Source organism: Drosophila albomicans, chromosome 3 (assembly GCF_009650485.2).
Source record: "Drosophila albomicans strain 15112-1751.03 chromosome 3, ASM965048v2, whole genome shotgun sequence".
Lineage (NCBI taxonomy): Eukaryota > Metazoa > Arthropoda > Insecta > Diptera > Drosophilidae > Drosophila > Drosophila albomicans.
In genome coordinates this window covers 13,674,702-13,693,538 of record NC_047629.2, presented here as the reverse complement: position 1 = coordinate 13,693,538, position 18,837 = coordinate 13,674,702, and the positions used below count along the sequence as shown (strand labels likewise).

At 38.6% G+C, this 18,837-nt stretch overlaps 1 protein-coding gene across 3 annotated transcripts in view; it reads left to right on the top strand.

The window, feature by feature from the left end:
- LOC117568376 (uncharacterized) overlaps positions 1-18,837 on the top strand; it is a 54,577-nt gene that overhangs the window by 25,430 nt on the left and 10,310 nt on the right. For all 3 annotated transcript variants that reach the window (XM_052003864.1, XM_052003863.1, XM_034248983.2), the window contains one exon: positions 500-1,348. In XM_052003864.1, the coding sequence (XP_051859824.1) occupies positions 500-1,348 (849 nt within the window). The remainder of the gene's footprint in view (positions 1-499; positions 1,349-18,837) is intronic.

The window sequence follows — 18,837 nt, the reverse complement described above, 5'->3', positions numbered from 1 at the left end:
AATACAGCCTTTGACACACTTTTAGTATTCTTAGAGCATTGTTTTGCTTTTATTAAAAATGAGTAGCGTTTACACAGTCGAGCACACTCGATAGAGTTTTTATTGTTAATAGTTCTATTAAATTTTTGTCCACAAATCTTATATATTCTTGACTTTATAAGGGTTGGATAAAATAAATTATATATTTAATAATTTATATAATTTAGTTTAAAGTTTAATAGACAACAATTTAGCAGTAAGATAACTGAAAAGATACCACAAACTCGATCTCCCCGATAGATAAATCCAAGCAACTGAAATGATGTTATATAATATAGCAGGGCTCATTGGAAAACTGCTATTTCTGTAAATTTAATATTAATTATACAATTTACTTATTGCTTAAACAGACAGATAGTAAATAAAAGAAGAGAGAAAAACCAAATTTAATTCTTAAATTCTTACAATTATTCTTGTGTTGATTTTGGACTAATTAATTGTTTGCTGTTTGCCTTTGCAGGGTCAGTGCTCAGCTGGTACACTGCCCATGGCCTGGGTCGATGAAGGACCTGGCCCGCCAATCTGTCCGCGATCCTGTGCTGAGCAACAGCCAACGGACAGCAGCCCGAGTTCGAGTGCGAGTTCGAGTCACGCTGCTGATAATAAAGTCAAGTACTTCAGAAATGCCAATACGATTAACTATAAGTCGCGTTTAAGCCACAGCAGCAGCAGCAGCAGCAGCAACAATAACAATAAAGCCATGTCGCGAATGCGTCGTGAAAGAGAATGGCAACTGGAGGGAGCCAACGATGCAGCCACAGAGATGGCAGCAACAACAACAGAACGCGAACAGGAACTTGAGCTGGACATGGAGGAGGAGTTAGAGGCATCCACGCTGGCAGCCACAAGTAGCAGCAGCAATGTAGATGAGCTGGATGAGCAGTCGATGCCCACATTGCTCTACAGTCATCTGCAAACACACGAGCAACTCAGCGCAAATGAGCAACAACAGCAACAACAGCAACAGCAACAACCACAGCAGCAACAACAACAGTGCCTTGATTACCTGGGCGATGCCGCCGAGACAAGTCCACAGCATTTGTGCGGACTGCGATCGCCTGGTCAGCTGCTGGCGCGTCTGCGCTCATTGCGTTTGCGGCATTGCTGCGAGCGGAGCGTGTTCAGTGCTCTGCATACGCTGGCGTTGAATGCCACGCTGACGGATCGCAACGAGTGTGTGCGACTGCTGAGCGATCTACTTGAAGTGGATGCGTTGTCCAATCGCATCACCTGCGAACTGGCCGAGATACTCTTTCGCTTCGACTGCCGTCAGGTGTATTCGCTGATCAATCAGTGCGATGACTGCAAGGTGAGTAGGAGGGCACAACTCTCTTTTTTCTATCTACAATATATACACAACTTGTGCTTCTGCATTACATCATGTTTTAATTAAATGCTGAACGGGTTCAGGAAGCGGCCAGCAAAAAAAAAAAAAAAACTCTGGACTGGAACTCATTTAAATTCAGCCCGTTAACCCCAAAATATGCCAAGCCCCCGACCCCCCATCCACACCCACAACCTTTTAAGACAAATGAAAACAAGCTAAACTAGCTTCGAATGTAAGAGCTGAACTACGAAATACCCTGTAGCTGTCATTAAGTACTTTTAAGTCAGCCAAACTACACTCGATTTCTTTTTTTGTTGGGTATAACAAGCTTAAGCTTGCCAGCAGCAACATTTGGCATTACCAACCAGAGCAAAGCAAAATCCTGCACAGGGCCCAACACTTCCGCGCTGCGTGACATTTTTAGCTGCTCATTAATTATTGAAGTCGTCCCCCTTCTTCTTCTTCTATTTCCTTTTCTCTGACAACTCGTGTCCAGCAGCCCACTTCAGAAATCCGCGCTCAGCAGTCAGTCTCATCTCTCTCACACTTCTTCTCGCTGTGTGTTCGCCACTTTCTTTCTCTGCCTCTCGGTTTTATATTTCTGCTCGTAATTATCAACGTTGAGAGTAGCAGCAGCAGTGGCAGTGGCAGCAGCAGCAATGACAGCCGCGGCAGTGGCAGCAACGCGTTGCGGTTAATTTGTGGCACTTAGAGGTCGGCAACTGCCAACTGGCGGCCAAGCTGAAGCTGTTTGTGCCACATTTTTCAGTGTCTGTGCAAACATTTGACTGCATATTTGATGGCCACGCTCCCCCTCCATTCTTCCCCCTCTCTCTCTCTCTCTCCCTTTTTGCTACCCTTTTGCTGTTACTGCGTGTAATTGGCAATTATTTGTTGCAAGCCTTTAAACAACTTGGCCAGCAACCAACTGACCAGCAGCAGCAGCAGTTTTGTTTCGTCTGCAACACACACTCGCTCTCTCTCATTCTCTAACGATGTCAGTGGTTGGAGGTTGCGGGGTTGGCGGCAGTGCAAGGCGAGGCTGCGGGGCGGGCGACAATGTGACCGCTAATGAGCGCTGCCTGGCAAAGGTAGCTGAAAAGCTCGACTGAATGGCCCAACAACAACAGCAAAAACAACAACAACAACGACGAGCATGTGAATTGCGCTGCTGATTAAGAAAAACTTGAGTCAAATTCTAAGCAACAACAGCAGTAACAACAACAACAACTGGCATTGAGAAATTTAAATTTAAATTACGCATACGCCCGGTGCGACGCTGGCACACATTTATGTTAAATGACTGCAGAGCAGCAGCAGCAGCAGCAGAACAACAGAGTTAAACTATCGTAAACGGGTGGAGCATACAACACTCCCCCTTTCTTTCCCCTCTTTCTATTGCCACCCTTCGGGGGAGTCTTTAACATGCTTCTAGTTCGAAACGCGGCTGCTGTGGAAATCAGGTGATGCCACCAAAGAGAGAGAGAGAGAGAGAGAGACTGCGAGAGAGAGCGTCAAGAGAGAGCTCACAGTTGTAGTCAGCTGCTCACTCTCTCTCTCTCTGTCTGGCTTCTCTCTTCTGTCTCTCTCTCGTATTCAGCGTCTGCTCTCTCTCTCACATGACACGAACCTTTTGGCTGCTCTGCAATTTTTCCGCAGTTTATATAAGTTTTCAACGCATCTTTTCACTCGGCCTCGCAACATTTTCCTTCATCTTGTTTTTTTTGTTGTGTTGTGTAGTTGCTGGTACGCAAAGTTCGCTGCAGAGATTGTGCCACAAAATGCGATTACTTTGAATTGCTGCTGTGTTACACAGCTTTTCAGCTTTTCGCTTTACACTTTTCACTTTTCACTATCATCATATTTGATTTAGGATTTTCTTTAGGCTTTAGCCAAAAGTTTTGCCTTGCCACTTCCAGTTGCCACATTTGAATTGTTAACTGCGCGCGCTGCGCCGCTGCTCCACATTCAGCAGCACACACAGCTTCCAATTGCCGAAAACGAAAAAAGAATGAAAAAAAAGCGAACGGAAAAAAGAAAAATTAGAAAAGGAAAAGGCAAAAAGAAACAAATGTAAAGCAAAAAAAAAGAAAGAAAAAGAAAAATGAAAAAAAGTAAAGGCTCGCATTGGTTTCCAGTCACTTTTTTTCCCCGAGTCGCGACTTCGACTTCGAGTTGCGAGTTGCGAATTTGAGTTCTTCGGCTCACATGGACAGACGACGACGAACGATGTGACGGACTCCTTGGAGAGGTCTCCGTCTCTGCTAGCTGGCTGACTCTGAGTTTGTTGGCCAGCTTTAAATTAATTAACTCGACAGCTCAGCTCGGGCCTCTGTCTTATGCGACGACTAATGCCTGCTGCTTATCGATGTTGTGTCCGTCCGTTCCCCCCTTCAGAAAACATAGTACAATATTATAATTGCTCTGTGTATTTATGATTACGTTCACCGCAAGTCGTCTAATTAGTCAAAAGGACTCTCGCTTGACATTGCGGCCAACCGCAAGGACCCAAGCCAAAACTACCAAAAGAAAGGGCGCGCTGCTCCTTTTCCCCACACACACACACACACACACACTCACATGCACACCTCTCACACACACGCACTCGTCTCACATGCCAATCCCATTTTCATTTATGGGTTACGAGCCTTTTGATGGTCAAATAAACGTAAAATTAGTTGATGGCCCACTCAAGACAAAGGCAGCTATTTATTTCATATTCCAGGTTCTCCAACATCTAAAAACTATTTTTGGGCAAACACACACACACACGTACACGAAAGTTACTTTGTTTTTCATTTCAATGTCAAATTCCTACACAAGAATGCTTTAACTATTTATTATGATAGACACAACTTTCGTAAATGAAATATATTCTCTCTTCTTTTTTTGGTTTTGTTGGCAAATCCCATTTTCATATATTGCTCTTGTTTTAAGACCTTAAAATCAAATATAAAAGCTGAAGCTGAAGTTGAAACTGTTGAGGGATTAGCATATTTTTGTATATTTGCAATCTAATCGATTTAAACTAGTTCTATTGACATTTTTGATTTATTTATTTATAAAAATAACTGCAACTATTGTATGCAGAGAGCACTTTCTGTTTTCGATTCCCAATTTTGCTTTGCGTTTGCATCATTTCAGCTTGTAAATATTTGCTATTGCTTTTATTTAAATTCCCTTTTATTTTTTAAACACTTTTGTTATATTTGCTTGAATGATATTTAAAAAGTCGATTCTATATATTTTGTTTTTCATTTCCATCATTTCAGCTTGTAAATATTTGGCTTTACTTTACTTTTGATGGCTTGTATTTTTATTATTTTTAACAAATTTGACGTTTGACGTTTTACTTGCGTCAAATTTTATTCGTCTTTAAATCAATTTGTATTTATTTTTATAGATATTTACTTATTTTAAAATGGTTGCATATAATTAAAATATTAAAGGCCTTCGGCTATTTTTAATAGATCCATTTTTTGAAATTGTTTCAGTTAACTTTAAAATGTCGATATTTTGCTTTACTTCAGCCCGTGAATATTTACAATTGTTTTATTTTAATTTATTGTATTTTTATAATATATAAAAGTTTTCAATCGTTCGACTTTTTACATGTATTTTATAGATTTGAGTATTTTTTTTTTGGCTTTGAAATCTGTTTGTACTTATTTATTAATATTTTATGTAATTGAAAAATGATTTATATTTTGCTTTTATTTCATTTCATGCCAATTCGTAAATATTTGAATTAGCTGTATTTTGATGACTTGTAATTTTATTTTAGTATTTCGACATTTCGACATATTTCACTCGTGCGACATTTTACACTTAAGACTTAAGTTGTATTCGTTTCAAAATAATTTTGGATTTACTTATTAACATTTGAAGTACTAATTGAAGTTTATTTAAAAATATTGATTCTATAACCTGCTTGGATTTTTGCTTTGTTTTTAATTCATTTTTATTTTTAAAAGTTTTTCGATCTTTACAAATTTTGTAAAGACTTTAGTTTTATTGGTTTTGAAATCAATTTGTATTTAATTTAATTTAAATTCTATTTTTTATTTAACTTCTATATTTTGCTTTTCATTTGCCTCATTTCAGCTCGCAAATATTTGTTCTTACTTTATTTTGATTTCTATTTTTCTTTTTAAAAGTTTTTCATTCATGGGATTTTTTACATATTTTTTAAATACTTCGTTTGTGTTATTATTTAAATTAAAAATGTAATAATTAGTACTTTTAAAAATAAATTCATTTCGTTTAGTTTATTCTACAAAAAGTTAAAGTTCGCAGGTTGTTTCTATTTATTTTTCTGCCATTTCATTCATTTGCTTTGCTTTATGTTTACGCAAAATATTTGTTAGCATACTTTCGGGCACTACAAATGAATAAAAACCACACAATTTCGTGGAATTTGTGTTCACTAAAAAGCAGCTCACTCATATTTGTGGATAATTCTTCAATGCTCTGCATTTTTTCCATACTTTTTTGTTTCACAAAATGTTATGTTAAATCGCAGCTGCGGTCAGAGTTCATTGCGACCGGGGTTCAAGGTTACACGCAATTTGTACACACGCTTCAGTTGTTGAGTTTGAGTTTGAGTTTCGAGTTCTCGTTTTTTTTTTGTGTTGCTTTGGTTCGGTTTTTAAGCAAAGCTCTTTTTTATCGCATTCTGTTGCTGGGGCATCATCATAATCTATTCCCCATCGAAGATTTCGACACACACACATACTTGGAATGTGTGTAAATTTGCATTTTACAGTAACCCACAAATACACACATATAGAGGCTCATATGGAAGTATTAGCTGTATGTGTGTGTGTGAGAGGCAAAAGATATCACAGAGACTCTTACGTCATCGTCAGAGTAGCTATTGGGGGAAGGCGTTGAAAGAAAATTGTCAAAAGCGGAAGTAGCGTAATTTCATAAATGATTGATTACACACACTTTACACGCATTCTCACTTATGTGCACACACACGCACACATGCGTAGAGGCAAATGTGGTTGTTGTTGTTGGAGTTCAGAACAAGGCGACAGCTGACACATACACAACTATTGCCGTTTTGTAAAGCTCCTTTGCCTTTGCCTTTTTCTTCTTCATCTCTATCTCCATCTCCATATAAGGTTTTTTTTTGTGTGCCCAACACTTCTTTGCCCTCTGCTGCTTTTACTTCAACTGCTGCTACTTTTTGTGCTTCTCGTTTGCTTTTTTTTTGTCTTGTGGTTTTTTGGACACATGTGCAAAGAAAACTTTGCTCTGCTTACCAATAATCTTGCGCTCTTCGCCAGTTTTTTGTGCCATCAACATCAGCAGTTGGTGCGCTACCTTTTGGCAACCGCCTTATACTTTATTGTTGTTGTTTTTGTTTCTGTGTTGTATTTTTTTTTGCAGCCAGTTTCGCTTTATTTACAATCTAATAATTTATCGACTTTTGCGTGGGCGACGCGCGGCACGTTTACTGAATGGGAAGTGGGAATGAGAATGGGACTGAAGATTGGGGAACTGGGGAATGGAGAATGGGGGAATGGAGAATGGCAATGGGATTGGGAATGGCAATGGAAATAGAAAAAGGAACGTCGTCAGATCTGTTCGACAAGGCAGGCGACAAGGAGCTAAATTGCGTGGGCCGCGGGCGCATGCAAATGAAAATGCGAATGCGAATGCGAATACGAGAGCGAAGAAGAAAATGGGAATTAGAGTGAGAGGGGACAGAGAATGGACAAAAGACATTGTTAGTTATGGCGCAGTGCAGCGAATGCGGCTAATGTGAGGCCAAAGACAGAGGTTGAGGTAGAGACATAAAGTGCGGGAGGCGGGACACAGCCACAGCAGACGATTAATCAATAAAACGAAACCTGATGAGCAAAGACTATGTGTGTGTGTGTGTGTAGATGGACAAAAAGGACAATAAGGACAAAAGGGACAACAGCCCAGCAGGAAATATTGAATTGTTTGTCCAGATTGTACAACGGACAATAGTTTTCTTCTTTTTTTTTTCCTGTTTTCCTGGTTTTTGTTGTTTTTTATCGGTGCGAAATCAGCTGCATTGAAAAAAGTGCAGTGCACAAGGGCCATAAGGGGGAGCGAGAGAAAGAGAGAAAGAGAAGGGCATGCGCTGCTCAGTGTGATTTTCATGATTAAATTTCCAGCTGGGTAACTGGGCAAAAGGGTCGCAGCCCAGCTGCCGTCGTCGCCTGCTCCCAACTCCCTTTCCTCCTTGCTCCTTTCGCAGCCACCAAACTTCTACTACTGCTGCTGGTGTTTGCACAAAGACTTGTCAGTCAACGCAGCATCAGCAGCAGCGCAATCACACACACATATGCAGACGGACACACACACACACACACACACACACAGCAGTCGGGACAATATGAAAAATGTTTTGGAAAACATGTTCGTAATCCACAATCGACAAAGATAAATCGCTTTTAGTGTGCTTCAAAGCATTTATTTAAATTTGCACTCCCCACACAGCTCTACTTCTCACTCTCACTCTCACACTCTCTCTATCGCTTTCTCGCTCTGTCTCTATGGGTATAATGACAGGCGCGTATCAAGCAGACAAAAGGACAAAGCTAGAGAGCATACAGTTAGAAAAGTGAAAACCAAACCAAACTGAACCAGAACAAACCGGAATGAACCCAAAATGGATAAATTGTGGGGAGCAGAAGAAGAAGAAGCAGTGGGGGACAAACTGGTAACAGGGAGTAGAGGCAGAGAGAATGAGAAAGAGAGAGAGACAGAGAGCAACAAAGCAAACGAATTACTGCGAAACACTCAAGTGTCGGCGATTGTCTCACTCGTTGTCTTCATTCATTGTTGTTGTTCTTGTTGTTGTTGTCTCACTTGAAGTTTGAATGCTGTCGTTTTACTGCTCTTCTTGTTACACTTCTTCTCGTTGTTGTTGTTGTTGTTTTTTGTGGTCTCTCCTATGCATAAGTTGACGTCATACGTGTCTATATCGTCTGAGTGTGCGAGCATGTGTGAGTGTAACTGTAGCTGCGTATTAGTGTCATTCATACTTTTAGTTGTCAACATCCGAGTGTGTGAGTGTGAGTGCGAGTGCGAATATGCGAGTGTGAGTGTGAGTTTGTCTATGTCTGTGCCTGTGAGTGCATGTAATGAGTTGTGAATGACTCAGTCTCTTAATGAATTGACGTGTTTTTAACTTGAAGGCAATTGATATCGCTTCAATGTCTTTCGCTCCCTTTTAATATAAAATATATAAAGTGTCAGCTGCAGTAGAGAATTGAGTAATTAATTGAAGTTTGTTATAAGATGTGGAATTGTTCCCAGAATTTATAACCTTTGAGTGAGCTTATACTAAGAAGAACTAAATTAGATTTTTGCCTCATCGATTTTATTGGTTGCAAAATTTCCAGCAATAATTTGGGGAACTGCATGAATTTGGTAGTACGATTAGAAATATTGAAATATTATTTAAAATAATAATATTAAAAAATTAAATATTATTCAAATATTAAAGTTTCTTTATATTTAAAAAATATCAATGTATCATTGAGATTTTCAAAAACTTCCTAATTTTTCTAAAGTTTCTAACGCGAAATATTTATTTTATTTAATGTTTTAAAAATCTTCTTGAAAAGCATAAATTCTATATCTATTCAATTTCATCGGAGTACATAAATTTAGTGTTGTAAAGTCTCCGTTTGTATTTATTTACATAAAAATTTTGGTAATTGTCTGGTGACAATGTTGCGTGCTACTTAATCTAATCTAAACTAAAATAAAACATATACCGAAACATTTTTTTTATATTTTAAGTAAAGATGAATCGTATAGCTCTTGATTAGCACTTTAATTAGAGCTAAGAATGATTATTCTTCTGTTTTAAGATAATAGCAAAAATGAACATACGCGAACAACAAAATAAACGAAGTCATATATTTTATCGTAAAACAGAAAAAGTTTCTAAAATCAATCTTAGTTCTAAATATAGTGCTAATCGGGAGCTATAAAAATAAATAATAAATAATAATAACATATGTTTAAAATTGTTTCATTTTTTGCTTAATTTTCACTGTAAAAAGAGATAAAGGCGACAAATTCCTCCAGAGAGTTACTAAAATATTTATTTTCATTACTAGCACTAAAATTTAAAGCTTTACGTTCAATTTAACAATTTTCCTATAAGATATTATAATCATTTTCCATTTGAATATAAATATTGTTTTATTAAAATTATTTATATTTATATTTCTAAAACATTGTATTTTCTTTAGTATTTATTTGAATTTTTTTATAATTGAGTCTTACAACTGTTTACTGTGGTATTTTGTATAACTACAAATATAAATATGATTGAATAAAAATATTTATTTCTACAACTATGTGTTTCTTAATTTCTTAATCATTACTTATATATATGTATATATGAATATTACTTATATATCAATATTGTGGAAGTTGTTTCTTTATTTTATGCTTTTCACATAATATGGAATACCCAATAAAAAGTATTGCATCGAGATACATGCTAAGAAGCTCCATTATAAGTACGCTACAAAAGCAATACTGTTTACTTTAATCTATCAGAGTAAAATTGTATTACAGGGTATGTGTTCAAGCATTTCATTTGCGAATACCAACGACGACGATGATGATGCAGCAGTTGTGCGACTTATAAATGCTATTCTATTTTCGCTGTCATAATCGTTTGATTAATCTGCCACACACATCCTGTTGGCGATGCCTTTCTTTAGCTGCCACAATCGCTGCCTGTGTGTGTGTGTGTGTCCTCCGTTAGTGCTTTGCGTTTGGATATTTGCCCATTGTCAGGCCATAGACATACACGTTGTATACACGATATCCTGCACATTTGTATTTATTTGCATAAATGCAGTGTTTAGTTTATTTTGCAGTTTCCGTCCGGTTGTCTGAATCAGTCAGGCGCTGCTGATAGTCTCTCCTCCCTCTCCTCTACTCTTCCGACTATTGCTCGTTTTTCTCCCCCCGGGCGGAATGGAGGGAGGTGGGTGACAACTGCTTGTTTGTCTGCGCATTTGCCACTCGTTGTGGCATTGTGCAACCGAGGCATGCGACGGCTGACGGAGCAAGGCGTCCACGATTTGACAATGTGCGATGTGTGTGTGTGGCTCGAGAATGGCGCCCAGCTGTAAACAGCATTCAGTGCGCGCCGCCACATTGGGGCACATATGTTGCCACCCCACCTCCCTGCTCACCGCCATCCACACTTCTTCTTGGCTGCTTGTGTGGCATATCTTTTGGCATTTCAATTATGCAGCCAGAGAATATTTAAGCGGCTTTCTTCACTCGAGGCGAACTTTAATTAAAATTTGCAGCAGTGTAGTTACATTTATTGCGGGCACTTGCAACATGCCATGCAGCATGAGGCATGCGGCATGTGCCACTTGCCATTTACCACTTGCCATTTACCACTTGCCGCACATTAAATGCAAATCAATTGCACTTGACTGACGCTTTACTCCACTCTCTCTCTCTCTCTTCATGTTGCCAAACGCAATTGAATTGGCTTATCAAAGTTTTTCTGCCTGATTTGCATGCTAGGCCATATGACTCGTAATCCGATCTCTGATAACCCCTCCGACATGGCCTCCCCTTCTCATCACTTCTCTGCTTTGCCTACCTCTTGTAATTGCACTTGCAAATGAAAACAGTGCCTGAGCATATCAGGTGGCAATTTGCAACGTGCCTCAAACGACAGCAGCTAACATCATATTCTCTTCTATCCTATTAAAAGAGTGCACTGGACGAAGTGCAAGTGGCGGGAGGAGGGGTCTTCAGTTAATGGTTCTTTTGCAGAATCTGTGCCAATGGCTGCTGCTGCTGCCTTTTTGGCATTACACACAGACAATGTTGATGCAACACTTTCCTACTTTTATGGGCTTCTCTTTAATGCAAGTGTGTGGACAAAGTTGTTGCACAAATTTAATTGTTGCCCAACACCCAGCACAAAGTTGTTTTTAAATTATAAACTTAGCAGAGGTATTTTGCTTTAAACTTGGCAAAACAAAGATACCTAGATCGTCTGCCAAAAGTTTAATGAGATATTAAAAGCCATAGCCAATTTTTAGTTGTTAGCTCTTTTTAACAATTTAGCTGCAATAGCAAGCTGAAAATGGTTATTGAGTTTGATATGAAATTGGTTTTTATATGTTTTACAGCGTTCATTTTATTTGTTATTTTTTTATTGTTATGCCAATTCATTTGTCTTTTATTGGCAGAGTTGTGGGTTTTTATGGATTAATTCATTTGTGAATGAATTAATTAATTAATGGCCTTATGAAATTATCATTTAATTAAGAGTATATATGAAGTTTTTCTCATTGTTTTCCATACAGCTCGATGATTCGTTGCTGCCTGTTTTCAAAAGTTACTCAAATCAGCTGTCGGGCTTTCATTGCCTTGTATTTTACGGTATACTTTGATAGAAATAGTATATCGAAATATGAAACATATGTATGTTGTTTTTGATATATTCTGCTATATTTCGGTATATTTTGTATTCTATGGTATATGTCGAGTGAGGTATTATATCGATGTAAGAAATATTGCTCTTGAATTTTGTAGTATATTTTGTTTTCTTTGATATATTTTATATGAAGTAGTATATTGGTGTACGAATATAGTTCTGAGTATTTGTTTATATCGGGTTTATATCGGGTTTTAATTACCTTGGTTGATATTCTAGATCATTTCTTTGGTATATTTGGAATGAATATAGTGTATCGAAGTACGAATGTATAGCTTTTGGTATATTCCTGGTATTTTCGGCATATTTTGAAAAATCTGTCTAGTCTTAATTACCTTGCTTAATAATCTCGACCATTTTGATTTTATAGTATCTTTTTAAAACCGTGGTATATCGATATAAGAAATATAGCTGTTAATATATTTTAGTATTTTTCGGTATATTTTATATTCTATGGCTCATTTTGAATTAAATACTAGTCCGATGTACAAAATATAGCTTTTGGTATATTCTTGGTATTTTTGAATGGGAATACCTTACTGTTTTGCTTTTATTAAACATGGATAGTAGGTATCTTACAGACAGAAACACTTGAGTTATTATGAGTTAAATTTGCTAATAGTTTGTTTAATTTTCTAAGCACATCTTGATGAGCTGTCTGTCAAACTTTAGCCGTTATTGTTATCGCCTTTAAATTAGAGAATGGAACGAACTGCAGCCCAATTTGTGGCATTAAACTCTTGGCACGTTTACCTAAGCAGCTGACTCTCTCTTTCTAACTAGATGGCCCAATTTCGCTCTAAAACTGTGTGACACAGTCTGTAATAAGGGAAATGTTCGGGTTACGCTTTAGTCCGTAATGTAATTGCGGATTTTAAGTCAAGACAAGCCAAAGAGCCGAGTTTCGATGTGCAAGCTGCAATTTGATGCTTTCAAGCTCTACAATTACGGCACGAAGCGACTTTGATGCGTTGCTTTCTTGTCTTTTCTTTTTTTTTGTTTTTTTTTTTTGGTTTGCAGTGCGTGAGAGTATCCCTTTGAGTGTGCTGGTGTGTGTGTGTGTGTGTTAGCACTCACACGCACACGTGTGCAACGCACTTGACCAACTGTGGCACGTGTTGTCGCATTGGCTGTGGCAATAAGCACAGGCAAAAGCCAATACACACACACACACACACACATAGACATAGAGAGAGTAAAGTAATGCTTTTGGTACAAGGATAAACTTTTATACCGCATCTATGTCTCTGTGTGTGTTTGTGTGTGTTAGTATTTTCTTTCGTTCAGCTGTTACTTTTTTCATTCTTTTTTTGCTGTTATTTCTTGTGTTGCTTTCTTTTTGCTGTGCTGCAACGCGTTGCAAAAGGCAACAGAGAGTGGGAACTGTGGTTCATTGCCTCGTTTGTTTTGTTTGCACACGGTCACGTGTTACCTTCGTCTTCTTTGTCGAGTGCTGCTGCTGTGCATAAGGCCACTTGCCTGCTCTCCTCCTCCGCCTCCTTCTCCTCCTTTTCTTCGCCATCGTCATCGTCATCGTAAAGTACGTGCACTCGAGTGCAACTCGGTCGCGTTCGCTGCACAAATTTAAAAGTCACCAAATCCCCGCTCACACAAATGCCAACTTGTTAAGCTCTTCGCACTTTAACATTGCACTCTGCAGCAGAAGACAAACAAAGAGCGGCAGCAAACACAGAGTACAAACACAGCACAAACAGAGCACAAACACAGCACAAGCAACCGCACAAAGTGCAGACAATGAATTAATTCGAAGGAATTTAATTCATGCTAAAGCAAACACAACGAGCAAGCAAATTGGTCAGCAACATTTTAATTGGCCAAGCTCATCATAATTGCAGCCAGTTTTGAGATACGACTTTCATTTTAGAAGTAATTTTTCAGTGGCCGCCCCAAAGTATGCAACAAAAAACAACAAAAAACAACAAACACAAAAAGCAGTTGAAATGTCAACCGGAAAACGAGGCCCGCCTCTCTGCCCCTTTGCCCCACTGCTCTACTTATGTTTTATTTTATATGCTATGCTTTGTTGTCCTACCCACAAACTTCCCTCCTCTCTCCCCCTCCATTACCCCCCTCCTCTTGCTGTTGTTGGGGTTTTTTGTGTTTTTATAACGCGCGCTTGGTCAAATTTGCATTTTTAAGTGAAAATTTAACGTTGCACGAGCATGTTTGTCCCCAGTTTGCAGTTTGTGTTTATGACGGATATGTAGACCGGCAAGTGTTGGAATTAATGTGTGCCACACAAAAAGAGAGTGTGAGAGAGAGTGGGAGTGGGAGTGGGAGGGACAATCCTCTCTCTACCTGTCTCTACACTTACTTCTAAAAAGATAGCACGATGATGTATGCAAATGCGCAAACACATAAAGCATTTGCATTTGGATTTTCATTTGCATTTTGTGTTGAAAATCGCCACAAAATGAGTTGCTGCTTAACACTTACACTGTCCACAATTAGTTCAGGGCAAACACATTAGATAGCACTCATTACCGAGAGACAGAGAGATAGATACGTTGGACATTATGATGTGTGAAACTGTGTACACACAATGTTTGACAAATTAGGAGCGAAAGAGAGAGAGAGAAAAATGTGTGTAGAGCAATCGTTTAATTAAAATCAAGTATGTTTATCAAATAATAAGAAGATTATGTATTTAGGACAGTTGAACAGTCAAATTCTAGATATTTTCAACGAATTCATTAACATACAATTATGATACTATATATTTAAAAGTACAACTAACTGCCTCGCTTTAAAAAATTAAACAAGTGATAGGCGAGAGCCATTAAAAATCGTCAGCTGCATCAATTTTGAATTAATTTTTAACATATTTAAAAAGGAACGTTTATTATTGTTTATTATTTATGCACTGCAACACGGTTGAGTACACGGCATGCCAACAACAGCAACAACAACAACAACCAAAACGTATATAGTATATAGCATAGCATACTTTTATGGGCAGCCACAAGCACTGCAAAAGCCAAAGCCACAGCCACAGCGTGTGTCTGCGCTCTATGGCCACTAGGCGTGCGAAATTCGCTTTTATTATACATGTGAGCACACACAGAGCAAGAGAGTGAGAGAGTGAGAGAGAGAGAGCACACACCATTATGCAAATTGCTTACAAAAATATATATTGTATGTATACACACACATAGACGGAGAGAGAGAGAGGGAGGGGAGCGTAACAACTGTCCCGAAATGTTTGCAAGCCCAGCTTCGTTGTTACAAAATTTACTGCAATGGTACAAATCAAATCATAACTGATTTGCATACATACGACTAGTGTGCTATATGTACGGTTGTGTGTGTGTGTGCCATATCAATTACATTACATACTCGCCATGATACGTTACGACTACTGCATATGGTGTTTGTATAGTGCGGCAAATCTTTGACCAATTCGGTCACGTTTCCATAACGCGTTGCTGGACCCAAAGTGAAAGTGTATTAAAATGCTCGTATATTCGAGCCCTTCTCTTTCTCCTCCTATTCTCGTCTAGCTTACGACAACTTCTACTCGTAACTGTGGCCACTTTACGGTGGCTCATTTTGCCGTCATGTGTTTTTGCCAGGATTGAGATTGGGTTTGCCATAGCGAATGGTAATGGTGTATACATTTGACTGCCCTCTTCATGCACTCTATTGCTCTCTTTCTCAGTGTGTGTGTGTTCTATTGCACAAAGAAACTAAAGCAAAATTGTAGCAGCGTGTGCGCTTAGAAATCCATAAAATATTTATGCTTCTCGTCCAGTTCAATTGAAGGCCAATGCTTGAAGCATCAACTCACTCACTCACTTTCTCTCTCTCATAAGTGAGACCTTTTGCTGCCAAGAACTTGATGTGAAGAGTTCTTGCTGTTCCCACGCCAAGTAAACAAAGTTTATTATGTTCACTGGACATTTGGCCAGTGCTCAACAATGCACCTACCCAAAATTGCCAAGTATGAGTACACTAATTAACAGCAGCCACTGTGAAATGCTGACGATATGCAAATGAGTTTTCGATCGAATCTCGACAAAGTACACAATTATTTTTTACGTCTCAAATGAAGGTTAATTTTAAGTGCAAAACTCTGATGACTAGACAAAAGGAAATGTGTATGAGTATTGTTATGAAGTTTTAATAATGTTTAAAAAGTTGATTTGCCCAAAAGAGTCGCAGCAAATTTCTTAAATAATATTCTATATTAATTTTAGCTTAACTGTTCTTTTTCTCTGCTGAAAGCAACTTAAATGTATTTCGACTTTATCGCTCGATGTTCAACTCTATTAAAGACAACTTCTCTATCTTATTTCTTCACACATTCCTTTGCAAATGTGTTTTTTGTGTGCTCCTTATTCCCAGACGAAAATCAACTGTAAATGGTCCCCAGGGTTATGCGTAGAAACAAATTATTTATATTCTTTTTTTACTATACGAATGTGCTCACATTCTAACTTGGGGCAGTTTTGTGTGCGTTTGTGTTTTCTTTGTTTGTCTTAGGCGCAGTTCAATGGCACATGAAATTATGATAGTTGAACTCGTAAATCTCCCAGCCACAATGTCTGCTTGATTTGCCAAATATAAAAGCAATTCTTCTTGCCGTCCATTAACTTTTATGTGTGAGTGTGTTTTCAAAAAAAATAAATATAACACATATATAAATGGGGAGAACTAAATACATATACATATATATCTAGAGTATATCGTAATAAAAAGAAATTCAATTATTTGACGCTCCTGGCACTGCAAACGGTCATTGACAGTGGGCAGTGCAAATATTTTGCTCGTTCTTTGTTGTCGTCTCTTTGGCTGACCTTAAACTGAACTTAAACCCATTACACAGTTTATGTGAGTAAAGACCTTCTCACTGCCAAAAGTCATGTCAAACAATAAGTGAGAGTAACAAATTTTAATAATGATGGAGTTTAATTTGCAACGCAGCCTAAAAGTATGCAGCAAATATTGTACAAAGAAGATTTAGCTAAATTTGTAGCCCCGTCTGAAAGTATGCAGTAAATTTGTATAAAGAAGATTCAGTTCAATTTCTAACACAGCCTGAAAGTATGCAGCGTTTTTATGATTAATTTTAAAACGGCTTAAACTTATTTATTGCTGCGACATACAAAGATTCTGCGAATTTGTTGCTTTTTGTTCGCAAGACAAAGGAAAAGCTGCAGATTAATTGCATAATTGAAAAATCGTTTCAATTGCGATTCGCGTCACGGCCTGCACGTTGGCTGCCAAAATTGTTGGCACGCAAGAGTCGCCACACGCATCATTACCCAAATATTGAATTTCGCAATATTTTGCAGCTCCCCTATCTCAGTTTCTCTGCGTCGCAAAGCGTGCAAAATCCACACGGCCAATCAAACGCACACTGACAAGCTTTTGTGCGCTGCGGAGGAGAGATGTGGGACGAAGGAAGGAAAGGGGGCGAATGAGTTACGGATTCGCATCAGCACACCGCATAGCTTGGTGTCCCGATTCCAGGCCTCGGTCTCGCCTCGGTCTCTGTCCGTTCCGTCTGTCCATTTCGTTCTGCATGTGCATGTCAAAGTAATGGACGAAAACGAAATTCGGGCATACGTAGAAATGCCATGCAATATCCACATCGACATCGACATCAACGTCGACATCAACATTCACATCTACATCAAGGCATCCAACTAGGAGGAGGTTGTCTGTTTTGTGGGCTGTGCGGTATCAGTGACTGCTGACTGGTAACTGGTAACTGGTGACTGTCGAGTGGCGAGTGAATGACTTTTGCGCCTGGCATTTAAATGAAGGCGCAGCTTAAATGGATTTGGCAGTTGCCTTACGGCATCTGAGGGTTAAACAGGCGAGAGCTGGATGCATGATAAAGTTATGTGTGTGTGTCTTTGTGTATGTGTTTGTGTGTGTGGTGTGGGTGCTATCAACTCGATGCCGCCTTGGGCTCGTTTTAGGACATGTAAAATCCTTAAATGTGATTTGCAGTTGTGCGTTTGGCTCTTGCGTGTTGCGTGAGGAGATCTCATTTAAATTCGCGTAAATGTTAAATGAAGTTTCGCCTGCATTTTACATTCCTGTGATTTGTTTACCTGTATTTCTCACCTGCCTCTAATTAAGATGACTGCGTAGCTGCCTGCTGCCTGCCTGCCTGCTTGCCGCTAATTGAGTTGCGTCTTGCAACTTTTTACCTCAAGCATTGCACTTGGTTCGTGCACAGTGGCCCCAGGTTCAAGTTGAGCGCTCTTTTGCTGCTCGTTCTCTTCTGTGCTTTTTCTCTATCTGTTGGGCAAAAGAAAAATGCAGACACCGCGGCAGTTGCCCATTAATGAAAAATACTTTTTGTAATTAAATAATAATTTTGTACCTTGCCTCTTTATGAGCATGTCAAGATAACGAACTTCTTTGCTGTCCTTCTCTCCTTCTCTCTTCCTTCTCTTTGCCAGCTGCGGCAAAGGGAAACCAACGAAAAAAGAGGAGCAAAAACTCAGCTGCTGCCACGCCCACTTATACACATAGACTTGCCAGATTTATGTATGTCTCGTGCCTAGTTCTTGTTGCTTCAGCATTTTGGGTTATGCTCGTATGTGTCCATAAAATAATAGAATACGCTGTCCCAAAAATGTGGCAACTGATTTACATACGAGTTTGCTGCATTAAAAGAATGGAGAGAAAAACAAAGCGCTTGTCAAAAAGGATAGAGATACAAAATTCGCATGTCGTTGGAGTTTCTCAGCTCTCAAAGTTTTGCGCAATAAAGAAGAAATTTCTGGTATTCGAGCTTTTCTTAATTGCCGCTTTAACAAAGAGAATAACTTATTAGAATCGCAAGATTTTAAAAAGAAATTGTAGTGGAAAACTAAAGTTATCGTGAGCTGTAATTTATTATTTATCTAAATGAGATTTTCACTAACTTTTGAGCTTGAAATTCAATTTACACAGTTTAAAATATATAGAAGTTATACCCGCTACTCATAGGGTAGAAGGGTATTATAACTTA